The sequence below is a fragment of the Callospermophilus lateralis genome, chromosome 13 (genome assembly GCF_048772815.1).
Source record: "Callospermophilus lateralis isolate mCalLat2 chromosome 13, mCalLat2.hap1, whole genome shotgun sequence".
Taxonomy (NCBI): Eukaryota; Metazoa; Chordata; class Mammalia; order Rodentia; family Sciuridae; genus Callospermophilus; species Callospermophilus lateralis.
The window spans coordinates 95,275,084-95,291,342 of record NC_135317.1 but is presented as its reverse complement, the minus strand read 5'-3'; the positions used below and the strand labels follow the sequence as shown (position 1 = coordinate 95,291,342).

Below are 16,259 nucleotides of genomic sequence, written 5' to 3'. Positions count from 1 at the left end.
AAGCATGGGTGTTGGAGACCCCCATTCTTGGGACCCACTGATGTAGAAACATCTAACACATTCATGGCTTTGAATGTCAAGGGATAAAGAGCTGAACGTTCCAAGTCAAGGAAGAATGGCCCATTGTGTTTAATGGAAGCCCTCCTCTGGAGGGAAGGCTGAGAGGACCCCAGAGAAAGATGGGAATGGCCATAAATCCCACATTTTAAAGGCAATGTTGATGTTAAAGTATCACAGACTGTTGACTGGAGTGGAGGCATTCTATCTGCTCAAAGATGGGAATTAGACATTGTCCCCACGCCAGCCCCACCTGCAACCCAAACTGTCAAGCAGCAATACAGGGAGGAAAAAGACCCAGTCTGTTAATGGAGAAAAGACAGAAAGAGAAGCAATTATATACCAGTGAAAAGGGCTCCCCTGGAAACATGAGATGTCTGGGATTTGCTTCAAAATAATACAGGGCAGGAATCGGAGAGTACGCAGGGGAATCAATAAATCAAGATTGATAACGAACTGATAATTAATGAAGCTGGGTGACAGATACATTGGGGTTCATTGGGTCATTCTGTTTACTTTTGCTTTTGTTTGGGATTTTCCATAAGAAAAATGGCTTTTTTTTTTTTTGAAGATTCCACCAGCACAATTTAAATGTGACACTGCCCACTTCTGCTGGGACAAAGTAACCATTGCAAAAAACAAGGGAATTTTTTCCACTTTCACGGGAATCCTGGAATAGGGCAGTATTCACAGGATGGTGGTGAGGGAAGGAGCTACACACAAAATCAGAACTTTCCAAAACTGAGTACAATGGTCAGTGGTACAGCGCTTGCCGAGCATGCATATAGAAGGCCCTGGGTTCAATCCCCAGCACTGCAAAAATAAATAAATTAATTAATTTTTAAAAATAAAATAAAGGTATTGTGTTTGCCTACAATTAAAAATATATTTTAAAAAAACATACAGCCCAATCAGTTGTGGTGCGTGTGCCTATAATCTCAGGTACTCCAAAGACTGAGGCAGAAGGATCACAAATTTGAGGCCAGTCTGGGAAATGTATATAGATCCTGTCTCAAAATAAAATTTTAAGAAAGACGAGGGGATCTAGTTCAGAGATAGAGCACTTGCATAGCATGCACTAAGCCCTGTGTTCAATCCCTAGGACTGGGGGGGAAACAATAATGAAATATCAATAAATTTGATTCTGTAATCAAATTTGATTCCAGAATCTAGAAACTCCTCTTCTCAGCCTTATCTAGGAACCTGCAAAGTTTCTTTCTTTTTTCAAAGGCAGGATGTCATTCCCAGTATGTGGTTGACGTCTCATACAATTAAGCATGTGCTCTGACCTGCAAAGTTCCAAAGGCAGCACATCTTGACAATATAGCAGTTAGATTTAAAAAAAAAATAAATAAATTGGACTAGTTTAGCAGTTTAATCTGCCAAATTGACCAATTATTCACAGTATTAGGACATTTTATGCAGGTAGTCATAGCTTTACATGATTCAAGTAGAAAGAGAGACACAGCACCAATAAAGGGAATAAACACTACATTAAATTCAGTAATTCAGAGTGCATCAGACCACATCAATACTGCATCGTGAATTAAACATAAGAGGGATAAAGACAATGAGGATATGTTCGAAGATGAGCAGGGTGCTGTGAAGAAATGGTAACACATGTCCAGCTGAAGGAAACCTAAAGATTGACCAGGAAGATGGAGTTAGCTGTGTTGACTATTTGTCTCCCAAATACAAGACAAAGAGACCTGCTCCCTGGATCTCAAAGGAAAGAACTAAGGCCAGTGCATGAAAGTCTCAGGAAACCCCGTGTCCGTCCAAAAGAAGGAACAATCATGAAAAACACAACTGTGCCAAGTTCTCCTTGGCTGCTTTGGAAAATAGTACATCCCCTCTATGTCAGGCAGAAATTGAACAGATACCGTGCATGTGTTTTACAGAGGATTTCAGGACTGGATGAATATCAGCATGATTTTTGAAATCTCCTTCAAATGGAGATTCTGGGATTTCTGAAAATGAAAACTTAAAATTGACAAGCCAAGAATGTTTATCTTGTTTGTTTGTTCTTAGTAAATAATTTCAAAGTGGGTACCATGTACATAAAATCTTTTTAAAACTGTGAATATACCAAAAAAAATTCAACTTCTCTGCCACTTCAAACTTACTTCCACCTCACTGAGAAGCCATTTCTAGATGTACCAGGCATCTGACTAAAGCCTCCAGTGGACAGTGTAGTGTTAGGATTCAACTCCTGCCAAGATGCATACTTAATAGCTCCCCAGCATGACTTGCAGATTCCCACTGTGACCACCATACTTGTGAAGACTCTACTCAGGGAGGGGGTTCCAGCATAGCAAGCTCTAACTTTCCTATCTGAAGGCAAGAATTATCTCACCTTTGAAGTCCCTGAATCATTGGCACCTGTCTCGTTTTCTGAGTCTGTCTTACATGAATCTCTGTTTTCCTGGTTCCCAAATACTTGACTTTTTTCTAGTTACCTATTTTGCCTTGGTGTTGCAATTCTGAATGTTCCTAACAATTTAATAATTCATTCATTTGCTAAATATTTATAGTATCTTCCATGTGCTTAGAGCACTGTGCTAGGCACCTTGGGAGATATTAAAAAGTCAAAAGATCCTGACAAGGGACTAAGTCCAAGAGGGACTATGAAGCCTGGACACAAACAGCTACGACTCTTGGCACAGTGTGCTAAGTGCTATATCAGAGGTACAAAGGAGGTGAGAGGCTGCAGAAAAACTGGATGTGACTGCAAGAGCCACCTGTAAAAGCCTTATGCAAATGGTGTGCTAAGTTTTTCAAATTCTCGAACACACGGTATATAAAAGGCTAAATTTTAAAAAAAGAGGTAGTGGAGAATCAAGAAAAGGATGGGGAAGTATACCTAATGTTTAATAGCAGATAAATGTCCAACATTAGCCAGAGGGGCTAATCAACGTCCAGTGTAAACCAAACGCCAGAAAATCATCCCCATTGTGAACATGATCATTTACCCAGTCAGCCAGAAAAATGACACTCACGAAATTGAAACTACATTTGCTGCTTAAATGAGTCTTTTTAGAGATTAGTTTAGACTGAAAATTGCTCATTAAAGAGTTTGTCCATATAATGGACTTCAACTGCACTTCCTATGTTGAGAACCCTTGATTCACTTTCATTCCAACCCCCAGGGCTGGGTTCTATCAAGGGTGGGCAAACTTTTTCTGTAAATGTCCAGTAGTAGGGGCTGGGGGTGTGGCTCAGTGGTACAGTGCTTGCCTACCATGTGGGAAGCACTGGGTTTGGTTCTCAGCACCAATATATAACTAAATAAATTAAATGAAGGTCCAAAGTTTTATAAAAAACTTTTTATAAAAAATGTCCAGAAGTAAATATTTTAGATTTTGCTGTTTATGGGGACTATGAAGCATGGACACAAATAGTTCTTTTGCAAGTACTCAAACGTGCTATTTTAGTACAAAAACAGCCATAAGTAATACACACGTGAATGTGTATTGGCTATATGTCAATAAAACTTAATTTATGAACAATAAAAATTTAATTTCATAAAGTATTCATGCATCACAAAATATTCTTCTTTTACATTTTTTTTTGACTATTTAAAAATGTAAAAGCTATTCTGAGGTTTCATGCCTTACAAAGACAGGTGGCTGCATTGGGTCACAGGCCACAGTTTGTTAGCTCCTCAGTTATATTGATTTACAAATGGTGGTCCAAGAGTCTAAATGTATTCACAAACCAATTCAGTTACTAGTTTCCATATAAAGAGAAAGAAATGAATAGGACAAACTGAAACATTTACCCACTGTTTATCCACATTGTTCACAACATGGAAAAATCATATATTACCTATCAACTTTGATTCCCTGGGTCATAACATGTGAATAACTTTCAAATGCTGCATAGAAAGATTGGTTCATGGTAAATAAAGTGATTATTGGATTTATATTTACAAAATCATTGTCTTTCTTCATTTTAATTTATAATCAATAACAAATCTTTAATTCCTTAAAAATTGCCTTGTTTTTAATTTTTCTAGATATTTTTTTCTATACTGGGAATTTAAACCAAGGACTTTGTCCATTCCAGGCAAGCTCTCTACCACTAAGCTATGTTCTCAGTCCTTTTTTTAATTTTTATTTTTGAGACAGGATCTTGCTACGTTTCCCAGGCTGGCCTCAAACTTGAGATCCAATTGCCTTAGCCTCCTGTAAAGCTAGGATTATAGACATGCGCCATCACGCCCCGCAAAAAATTGCCTTATTTTAAAGCACTTGTAGTTCACATGATGAGTCACATGCTGCTAAGTATTATGAGCCCATAACTATTTCAAAAATAATATGAATAGTTATTGATATAGTTTCATCTCAATGCTCCATGGAATGAACATTCCACCTCTTAATGAATACCAAGATGAAGGGTTAGAAAAATGTTGAGGAATAAAGCATTGTGAAGCCCAACTCTCATTGGAATGTCACTTATTTGAGTTTTTATAACGATATTGTAATAATTCAAAAAGTCATGAAAAACCTTAGTTTTATAGCAAGATTAGAAATATATATCTTTTTCAAAATCTCTAGAATTAGAACTATCAAAGGAAAGGGTCTCCATTGTACTTAGTTTTCAGACAATTTAGCCTATGGAAAAGAAATCAGGCACGCACATCCAAATTTTACAAAGTCATAGAAGATAGAATTAGGGTGAAGTGAGTTCACCAAGTCTGAGAAGACGCAAACAACAGGAGCCATCCACTGAAGCACAAGAGGATGTAAGTTTAGAATCCAGGAGAGAAGCGCTTCTCACCCGGGATGTGGGAGCCTTGGTTTTTTGTTTGTTTGTTTGTTTGTTCTTGGTGTTTTGGGGAGATATATAGCACTATATTTTACCTATTTATTCCATTAGTAGAGATGGCTTATACAATGTACAGTGGTTCCATTTCAGAAAATAAATTAGATTTATTTCAAAGGATCATACAGAAATAATAACTTTTAAGATGTTTAGATAATATCAAGGGGCATATCCCTAGTAAAGTGCTAATGGAAGGAATGTTGACATTCTGGGTGGCAGTCCAACATCTGCCACATCCTGACATCCTTCCAGGGCTCACTAAAAGTGCCAGGTAGAATCTGACCCCCTTGACACGGCCTTCTCCCAACCTGTTTTCTGCCCTCCCCTCTGCCCACCCATATACACTCCAGGTTTGTAACCAACTTACTGGGAAGTTCTCAATATGTCACGATATGAGGGGCTCCGCATTTATCCTGCTCTCAGCCCAGAATGCCATCTTCATCCATTATATGGGCATCTCTGACTTTCAAGTTCATGCTTTCACTAATAACTACTCTGAAGGCCCTTTCCCCATGTCCAGAGTGACAGCTTCCTCCTCTATGTGTCAGTTTACCTCGTTCTCACCTGTTTCATTATACCAGTCACCTGAACTGCTGTGCTTAGTGCAAGATCTAGAGATCATCCCCTGAGACATAGGAAAGAATGTCATTTCTTTTATTAATGTGCCAGGGCACATTCAAAAAACTCAATAAAATGTATTGAATGAATTAACAGCCACCGAGTCCTCTCGTGACTCTACCCTCTGCCTCGAGTCTCCTGGGGTCTTGAGGTAAGGATGGTAGGTGATGTTGAGATTTCATTCATTCACTCATTCAACAAACATATAATCAAGCACCCACTCTGTGCCAGGTGCTGTTCCAGGAACCTGAGATGCATTTGTCAGCAGACTAAACAAAGACCTCTGTGTGCGAGGAGCTCAATTCTCACTGGGGAGACAGACATTAAATAAGTATTACAAACAGGGAAATAACATATTTGTAAAGAGGTGATAAGAGTTAAGGGAAAAGAGACATAAGCCAAGCAGGGTCAGGGAACTGGGAGTGTGCAAGGTGCAATTAAAATTCTGCGATGAATTAGACTTGGGGCACAGGCATTCCAGGCAGAGGGAACATTAAGTTCAAAGAAAGGCTGAAGCAAGATCAGTGAGGGTGGCTAAAAATGAGGTAGAAGAGATATGGAGAAGGTGGCAGATCAAGGAATCCTGGGGGTCATTAGGATGACTTTGATTCTTACTCTAAGCAAGAGGAGGAGCCATGGAGGATTTTGAGCAAAGGAGCAATATGACCTCACTTACATTTTAACTTTTTTTTTTTTTTTTTTTAAGCAGCAAAGAGGTGTTTATTGTGAGCTAGCTCGGTCCTCCATACACACACACATAGCAAATGGTGACACTGAGAGGCCTCACTTACATTTTAAAGGATTGATCTGATTATTTGTTAACAAGTGAGTATTGAGGGCTGGGGATATAGCTCAGTTGGTAGAGTGCTTGCCTGGCATGCAAAGGGCCCTGGGTTCAATCCCCAGAACCATACACAAAAAAGAATTGAGTATTAAGTCCAATGGTAAAAGAAGGGAGAGCAGTTTAAGATCCAGATGGAGCTGGGCATGGTATGCATGCTTTTAATCCCAGCGATTTTTGGTGCTCTCAACAAAACACTCCTCAGTTGTGGTGGTGTGTGCCTGTAGTAACAACTTCTCCGAAGTCTGAAGCAGGAGGATCACACGCCAGCCTTGGCAACTTAACAAGACCCTGTCTCCAATATTTTAAGAAATGAAAATTAAGGGGCTGGAGTTGTGGCTCAGTGGTAGAACGCTTGCCTGGCGTGTGTGAGGCCCTGCATTCCAGCCTCAGCACCACATATAAACAAACAAACAAATAAATAAATAAATAATCCATTGACAACTTAAAAGAAAACATTTTTTTTTTTTTTTTTTTTTTAAAAAGGGAAATTAGAAGGGTTGGAGATGTAGCACTGTAGTAAAGTACCTCTGGATTCAATTCCCAATACAAAAAAAAAAAAAAAAAAAGTTTACTGCTATAATTTGGATGAAGATAACAGTGGCTTTTCCTGCATTGTAAAGATGGAGAGAAATGGTTGATCCTGGTTATATTTTGAAGATAGGTCCCCAAACATTTGCTGGCATAGACAGAGGTGAAAAAGAGGGAAGAAGTAAGCATTAGTTCAAGATCTTTGGCCTAAAGCATTTGGAAGAAATGAAAAGCTATGAGCATTCAGCTTTATCCAGGGGCATACTTTGCTTATGCTCCTACTGTCTGGTAAGCATTAAATGAGGCCCACGTGTGGGAGCATGGCTACAGGATGCAGGAGAAAGTGAAGCAGAAGAGTGATTCTGGGCTGCAAACCGCTCATCACTCCCAGGACGGGCCTCTGAGTCTGGTTCCCTCCTTCCCTCCTCCTTTTAACCCTTGTCTCCAGAAGTATAAGAATTTTCTGGGTTGGCTTACTTGTCTAAGACTGAAGAAAAATATGTGATACATAATTTACTAGAAAACAGTTGAATGGTAGTAGGATTTTTGAAAAGCTTATATAAGATAGCTCCATTATTAGGATAAGGGGAAGATGCTGCTGGTGGTAGTGGTTATAGCATTTGCCTTTGCTGCAGAGTTCATAAATCATGGAGATATAAAATACAAAAGGAGGGAGCCAATGTCAGGAGAATGGCCTTGGTCGCACCATGTAAGCTGTTGAAACATCTTTTAAAGCTAAAATACTTCTGAGGCTAGCTGCCAAACTGTACCCAAAAAAAGTAAATGCATTCCGCGCAATTGAATGCTTATAATTGGAATATCTCTGGCAATGGAAAACTTCTCTCCTGTGAACTGATGCTGCATTTACATATATTGAGATATGGAGCATATCCATAGTTACATAATTCTCTGTAAAAATGAACTTCTGTACCCTGGGTCTTAGTTTGTAAAATCTTAGAGAATTACTCTAAATATCTTCAGTTAAACAAAAATTTTGTGTACTGAGGAGTGTAAAAAAAAATACCGAAAAATTTCTAATGCATTCTTTTATGATTATGTATTTATGATCTTTTTTGAGCAATTAAGCATGGTATGTGAACTCTAAAATTGAAGGAGAATTGTACTGGGAGGAGAATTGTACTGGGAAGAGTATTTTACAGTATCACAAAGTTTAATTAAGCAATGACCACATATAGAACATTGTATTGGTGGCTCTGAGAACAAGGATATTATAAAATTTAGACTTGAATCTTAGGACTACATGTGTAGTTCAGTGGTAAAGCACTGGCCTAGCAGTGTGGAGATGGGGGTGAGGTCACATACATGGACTGACTTGAATCTTTTCAAAGAAACATTTTCTTTCTTTTTTTTAAAAAGAGAGAGAGAGAGAGAGAGAGAGAGAGAGAGAGAGAGAGAGAGGGAGGGAGGGAGAGAAGAGAGAGAGAGAGAGAGAGAGAGAGAATTTTTTTAAATTTATTTTTTTAGTTTTCGGCAGACACAACATCTTTGTTTGTATGTGGTGCTGAGGATCGAACCCGGGCCGCACGCATGCCAGACAAGTGCGCTACCGCTTGAGCCACATCCCCAGCCCTAAAAAGAAACATTTTCAAAATTGTGTTTTCATCATTCTTTTTTTCAGTCATGCACAGACTATTTCCATAACTCCTGGCTATCAATAGAAAAATACCTATGTGTAAGTTTGTATGTGTATATATACATGTGTATACACACACACACACACACATCCATCCCATCTAGTTTTATATTTTCCTCTCATCCTCTCATGTCTGAGGGTATCTTAGAAACAGAGAGGTTCAAACTTGAGTGTTGGCAGGTTATGCTTTTTAGTTTGCTTCCACACTTTAGGCTGTTCATTTGAGTTGGTCTAACATTGGAAACTTGTGTATAAATGTTTCTGTGAGATTCATAACATTTCAAAGGATGTTCCTACCAAAGAAGAACTCAAACTGTTTCCTTTTTTTGACACATAATAATTGTACATATTGATGGTGTACAGTATGATAATTCAATGCATGTACATAATGTATGATGATTAAATCAAGGTAGTTAGCATTTCTCTCCTCAACATTCATCATTTCTTTGCAGTAGGAAGCATCAATCTATTTCTTAAAAAGCATATGAAATTAGGTACATAGCACAGCATATAATCCCAGCTACTCAGGAGGCCAGGCAAGAAGATTGCAAATTTGAGACCAGTCTAGGCAATTTAGCAAGGTCTTGTCTCAAAATAAAAATAAAATAAAATTAGGCTGGGGTTGTAGCTCAGTAGTGGAACCACTTGGCTAGCATATGCAAGGCCCTGGGTTCAATCCTCAATAACGTGTGTGTGTGTGTGTGTGTGTGTGTGTGTGTGTGTGTGTTTGAGTCTCTTAATTCTAAACTGAAAAGCTTTGATATGTGGAATGAGATCAAGTAACAAAAAGAGAAGAGAAACTGAAAATAAATAGTTCTTCATTTTGAAACTTAAAACATCAATCTTCTTGGTTATATCCTGTTTCTTAGTTTGGGATGAACCCTAGAGGGGAGATTTGCTTCTGTCAACATGAGGTTCAGTCAGTGAATTCAACAGAAGCAAATCAAGCAAATCTGTCTGTGTAAACAAAAATATCAACATTTCCCTTTTCGGTCCATTCTTCTGTGTCATAAGCAGACACAGCTACTGTCAGGGAAACTACCACAAGTGATCCATATGTCTCCCTTGGTGGACAATCCACTTAACAACAAGTGAGGTAGATTCCAAAACATCTACCTGAGCATATTATTACAGCCATCATCTCAGTGACAGGTAAGTTTGGGATGGGTTGTGTGAACTCTATCAACTCTGCCCAACTCCCCAACCTCAATGTTAAAAATTATGATCTTGATTCTCTCCCATTTCATACTAAAAACAAACCAAAAAAAAATCCATTCTTTTATCTTTCAATTTTCATATTTTTAGTGAACTTCAATGTCTTTCTTGTGTGAAGAACTTTAATTCAACAGGAGCCTACTGGGAGCTTTTATTATAAGACTCAGATATCTCTGGCTACAAAGAGACTGAATTTAGGAATTTTCTTCTTTTGCATCAGTGCTTGGTTAGAACATGTATTTCCAAATTTTTAGAATTTAAAAAATATGAGTTTTTCACTTTTCCTATCAACCAAACTCCTCTAGAGTTTTCTATTTATCTACCTTGAACAGAAACATACAAATTTCATTCTGTACTCTGAATACCACCAAAAAAAGCTGGGTGACCATTTTCTCTGTCTTAAACCTGTGTTGCTGAGATATCTACCTAAGTGGTCATCACATTTTTACCCTTAATTAACCTACATTCAAAATCCAATTAAATCTTAATTTAAACAATATGCCAATTTTACTCCTTTAGTTAAAAAACAATGTGATGTCTTCTCAATATCTTCAGGATAAAATCTGAGTACTTTAACATGACTTATAAGCCTTCATAATTGATGAGACTCCCACCTACTTCTCTAGTCTTACCTCGAGCCATCCTGAACTTCTCTTTGTTCTGTCATACTACGCATGACTCCCTGTTTCATCATCCCAGCCCTTGAACGAGGCTCATTCCTCTGTTTAGCACAAGATACTATACATTTATTTATTTTCTATTTATTCAACAACCATTGGGGGAGCCTATTTCATACTAGGTACTAGGAAATGTACCAATGATGAAACCAGGCAAAAGCTCATGTGTGAGACAGTGCAAGAAGTTGCAGAGGACTGTTTCAGGCATTGTTTCTGACCCTGTAGAGATTAAGCTCTAGCATGGAAAACAGTCATAAAACATGAGCTGAGACTCACAGCATGGGAAAAATATAAAGTGAAGTGGGCGCAAATGTCAGGGTAGTTAAACTTAATGTAGGGGTCAGTGGAGGTTCTCTGAGAAACTACTGGTGAAGCTAAAATCTAAAGGTGAACAGGTGAAGATATAGCTCAGTTTGTAGAGTGCTTGCCTCATACATACAGGCCCCGGGTTTAATCCCCAGCACACACACACACACACACACAATTATACAGGATGAAGGTAGTACACTTATTGAGATGTAAAATAAGAAAAAATGTTCGGAGAAATAAAGGTGAACAGGTGTTAGCTGAGGTAGCTAGGAGTGGGGAGAAAGTATGAATAGAAGGGATGTTAAATAGAAAACATGAGCATATTAAGAAAAGTCTTTTCTTGCTATAAATATGAGACTGGGAACAGATATCTTCATTGAACATATTTTGTTGGGGGCCTGTGTTGTCAAGGAAAAAATTGTAAAGTTCCCATTACCCTTTGCTGACAGTTGAATTCAGATGGCTCCTCTCCTCAGATGTTAGTGGATCTCAATATCATTCTTGCCATTATAGGGGAATAAAGAAAGGGCATCATAGATGAGAGTCTAGATATCCTGAACTGGTTCTTTCCTGATTTTTGCTTATAACCTTGACCAAATGACTTATGTCTGTATTTCTGCTCTGCCATGTGTAAAAGGGGATGATAATGTTATCCAGTTTATCTCTTAAGGTAGGAGCAAATGAGATAGTGGTATAAAAGTTTAAGTATAATACTGTGCTTTGATGTTTTACATACGCATTTCAAGCATATTTAACACTTTGTTGATTTCTAACAGCTCTCTATATATCAGTAGCAACTCAAATTCATTTTTCTTACAATTTCTAACTGTAGCAACAGCAACAAGTAGAGAGCCCTCTTCATTACCCTTTAAGAGGAGCAGTATTTGATAGTGTGTCTTTTCAATGGATTCAACAGTTCAAAGTAAGTATATTTTGAAACAGAAACATTGGAAAATCCAGTTATTTTGCAAAATCATCAACAAAGAGGGTATATTTCTGCTGTGATTAATTCCCCTAATTCTAGTTTTTATGGTCAAACCAATCTATTAGTCCTTTTTTACTTTTATTTAAACTTGTTGACTTCCCAGTGGTGAATTTATTGACAAATACAGCAATAAAAATGTTTGGTGTAAGTTCTTAGTTTTTAAGTATGTAGAAGTTTCACTTTAATATGGTACAGATTATACTTTAGCATATCTTTCTTTAAAGTTGTAAAAACTAAGAATTTTTAGTTTTTTTACAACTTTAAAGTTGTAAAAACTAAAAAATCAACATTTAGGGCTGGGATTGTGGCTCATCGGTAGAGCACTCGCCTAGCACCGGTGGGACCGGGGTTCAATTCTCAGCTCCACATAAAAATAAAGGCATTGTGTTGTGTCCATCTACAAAAAAAGATTCTCTCTCTCTCTCTCTCTTACCTTTAAAAAAAACATAAAAAAATCAACATCTAGCTTCATATTATCTTCTTATGAAATGAGGCAAACCCTTAAAATATGATAGCAGTAGTTTATAGGTTTACTTTGCCCAAAACTCATCCCTGGAATTTTAGTTACAGTTGAGTCTGGAAGTGTCAAATATCTCTTATCACATTTTTCCTATATAAATCTGTAGTCATAAATAGAAGAAATAACATCAACACCCCTTTCTTTTTCAGAGTAAAAGGAAAGCTCATCTGAAAACGCACAGAGAATTGTACAAAGGCTACTTTATAGAGATGAAGCATGAATCTAGTTCTAAATGCCACTTCTTTTGTTTGTAGTCTTTCTCTTTTTTCCCTCTGGTATGTAATTGGATTTTAAAAGATGGGCTCTAATAAAAGTATCTAATTTCAAAGTCCTGTTTGGCCACCTATTTTTACAAATTTTGTTACAAATTTCAGTCACCTCAAAGAAAGTTTGATAATTTACTTGCATTAAATATTTCTGCGTTTTGGAGTAGAAAAATTTTCAAAACATTTCAAAGAAGGAAATAGTTCATGGATAATTTCTTTCTTTAGAGATGGGAAAAAGCTATTAAGGAGATGCATATTTAGGAACCCATGTGGTTGATGGTCCATTTCATTCTAATCTGTTAGTTATGTTTGAAGGAAATAAAGTATTTGTGGGATTAGCAGTCAGTAAACTTGTGAGCATTCCTTCTGCCTTTCATGCAGTACAGAGGCCTCTACAAGAAGGACCAGGAATGTGGGGTTCAAGACAACTCTGTTACCTGTTCTCCATGTGGATTCATGAAAGTTACTTAACTTCTGATATCAGTTTCTCATTTGTAAGATGGAGATAATGATGCCTTTCTTATAAAGTTCTTATAGGAGTAAGTAACATAACAGATGTAAAGAGCTTTGTTAACCAGAAACTGCTCTACAAAAATGAATTGTGGCTCAGTAGTAGAGCACTTGCCTAGCATGTGTAAAGCCCTGGGTTCAAACCTCAGCACCACATAAAATAAATCAATAATAATAATAAAAAAACATAGTAGCTGTAATAAAGTTAAAAAAGTGAATGTCAAAATTTACTAAGAGTTCAAAGATCCCAATAAGAGATTTTACCCCATATACTTAAATATCTATTTTGTCTTCTTGTTTTTGCTTTTCACATGTTTGTGAGCTAAATCCTTAAAGTCATAGAAAGCACATCACAACTTTTTTCTGGGTCGATCTTTGAATTGCCCTTAATTAATGGGCAACTTTGTTGACAGATATTCTTGCCTGGTCCTCCTGCTGATACCAAGTAAATAATCACCATAGTCAAAAGTCTCCTTTGGTCTATTCTGTTGCAATCTGCACCTATTTTCACATATTCTAGTCTCAAAGCTCATGGCAGCCCAGCATCTCCCTAACAAAAGCCTTTATCACTGCTATCAAATTCTCTTCAGCTGCAGGACAGAGTCCCTAGTTCTCCCTCTAAATCTCAGTCCCTTTTCTGATCTAAAACAAGCAGAATTAACCACATCCTTAGCTCCAAGAAGAAAGGAGAAGCACCCTCTGCCCACTAGATTCCTAGAGCTAAGGGGTTCCGAGGAAAGCCTATCCTTACCTGATCAAGGGAAAAGCATAAAGATAATCAAAATAAAATGGCTAGAGGAAATATGGACAGAGAGGTAAAGGAGGCTAAGTGGAAGACCAGAATCAAAAGAAAGTGAAAGTAAAGTGTTCCTAGGACACCGATACCCTTTAGAAGACTGGTGAGGATGCTCTGATCTACCCTGGTAATGGAACAAAAGCTTTTATTTAACAGACAAGTTGGCATTGGTTCCAAATAAAACTCTTTTAAAAGCTGAAGGAATAGCGAGGAAGGGATGGCTCAGGTTCCCTCCTTGGATCATGTAAAAATGCCTACCAGATCTGCCCTCTGCTTCAAAGTAGTCTTATACTCTTTTCATGGGGTTTTTGAAAAGCGGCCCCAGTTCGACACACCTTTCAGTTTTAGAGGCAGGACTATTTTTAGCCCAAATCGCCTCGCAGGGTCTTTACAGATACGGATTTACAGATACGATCCGGCTTTCATCAAACAGCCCTAGAAATCTCTCCCAATTCTCAGACTCGGATAAACACGTGTGCCCGCAGCCAGCTTGTCGCGCCCTGCGTTTCAGCACCGCCACCTCTGGAGAGCGACTTACACAAGGGCCGGGTGAGAGCCGCCCACCAGGTCCCATCCATTTCCAGTGCACTCACTCTTGCCTACTCCTTATTTCCATGAGTCCCTGGAAAAAAGCACCCCCAACTTCTAACTTCTCCTCAATTCCTGCTTCTAGAGCTACGTTCGCGTCCCTCCCTTAGGATCTAAAAGCACACACCCTGTCCCTTTGGGTCCCACTGGAGCAGCAGCTAAGCCACGTGGTTTCCCCACCGGTGGCGAGAGGTCTCCAACAGGCATCGATCGATCACCTTTCCCCTGTCTCTGCTGGACCTTAAACCAGCAGCCAGAAGCCCCGGCTCGCTCTCTCCCTCTCCACGCCCCAAAGCCTCTAAGAAACAAACGCGCGATGGTGCGCCCCCATCCCACCACTCACGCGCACATACGTACACACACACACACACACACACACACACACACATTCATACATACATTCGCACGCCACGAGCCTTTCGCGTGCCATCGCCGCCTTGGGTAGAGCCTCGGCCAACTTGGGCCCGGATCTGTCAACACCGACTCGCAGACGGCCTCCCGCAGAGGCCGCCCCGCCCCCTCCCCTTCCTAGGCAGCGGGTCCACGTAGTCAAATCTTCGCAGGCCAGCAACCCCTCCACCCTGCGCCCCACTCAGTATCCACCTCGCGCTAGCAATACTGGGTCCACAATCCCCAAACATTCGCCTCTGGGCCGCCCCCAACCATCATTCAGACCCTATATTAATCTCCTTGAAGCCCCAGTCCCTGTCGCTGGTAGTCCTGTGCGAGTGTGCTTGTGTCCACATTTAACTCCTTCGAGCTTTCTGCCCATCCTAAACAAACAGCACGTTATCTCCAACCCTCTCATCCCTTCTCCGCGCCCCATCCTCTGTCCCCATTCGGATCTCCGCCCGCCAAGAAGTCAAACCACCGCACCGCGGCACTCCAATTCTCCAACCTAGAACCCCTGCCCGACCCCAAAAGACACTCACCTCCAGCCCCTCCCCTCCCCCACCCTCTAGCCCCCCGCGAGACGGTCTGGCCCCGAGCAAGCGAAGTCTGGGAAATGCAGTCTGCGTCCCCTCCTTGGAGCCAGGAATAGGTGACTGACCTAGCAGTAGCCAGATCAGCCGGCGCACCCCTCGGGAGCGGCACACGCCTTGCAGTTCAGCCGCCCAGGAAAACACAGGTGCCGGCGAAAGGAGGAGAGCGGAAGCCGCCTCCGGGGGTAGGCGGGAGGACTCACCGAACATCTGAATGTGCCCTTTGGTGATGGGATTGAAGCTGCCGCAGGCCAGCAAGATAACGTGGGTCTTGGTGGTTTCGGTCATGGTGCGGCTAGGTCCCTCTCCCTGGTCTAGGGGTTGGTTGCCTCTCTTTTTGTGTCTCGATCTGTCTGCAGAGGGAGAAAGGAAGGCGAGGCTCCGGCGGTGGATGCTGTGGACTCCAAGGAGCCGCTCCAGACGCAAACCGCGTCACTCCCAGCCTCCCCTTAACGCTTGCAGCTCCGGCGAGATGCGAGTCTGCTTTTGTATTGCTCTCCGCTGTCTATCCTCAATTCTTCTCTTTCCTTTCCAGCCTCTTTCGTATCTCTGGTTCTGATGCCCCTCCCTACCCTTTCTTTCCTCCCCACCCCACTTAACTCCATCACTGTGTTCCTTAGAGTTGATCTACAAGGAAGGCTTGGTACTCAAGCCCAGAACCATGGATACTTAAAGCATGGTGTGAGCTCTATATTTAATGATTATGAACTAGTGAATTGGCTCCATATCTTTACCTAGTGTTTATCAAGAAATAGGGAGGAACATGAACCTCTTCCCCTGCTACATCAGCCCGTTTTGTGCAGGTTGCCACAACCCCATCAGTTTGAGAGAATATGTAGAGTTGCTATATCTGTATTAGAAAACTATTAGGACCCTACATAT

General features: G+C 40.1%; 1 protein-coding gene across 1 annotated transcript in view; it reads right to left on the bottom strand.

Annotated features, from left to right (window-relative positions):
• Positions 1-15,665, bottom strand: part of Nmnat2 (nicotinamide nucleotide adenylyltransferase 2) — a 139,205-nt gene extending 123,540 nt beyond the window's left edge. Inside the window, exon 1 of the mRNA XM_076831706.2 lies at positions 15,581-15,665. Coding sequence (XP_076687821.1) covers positions 15,581-15,665 — 85 coding nt within the window. The remainder of the gene's footprint in view (positions 1-15,580) is intronic.
• Between the last annotated feature and the right edge of the window lie 594 nt (positions 15,666-16,259).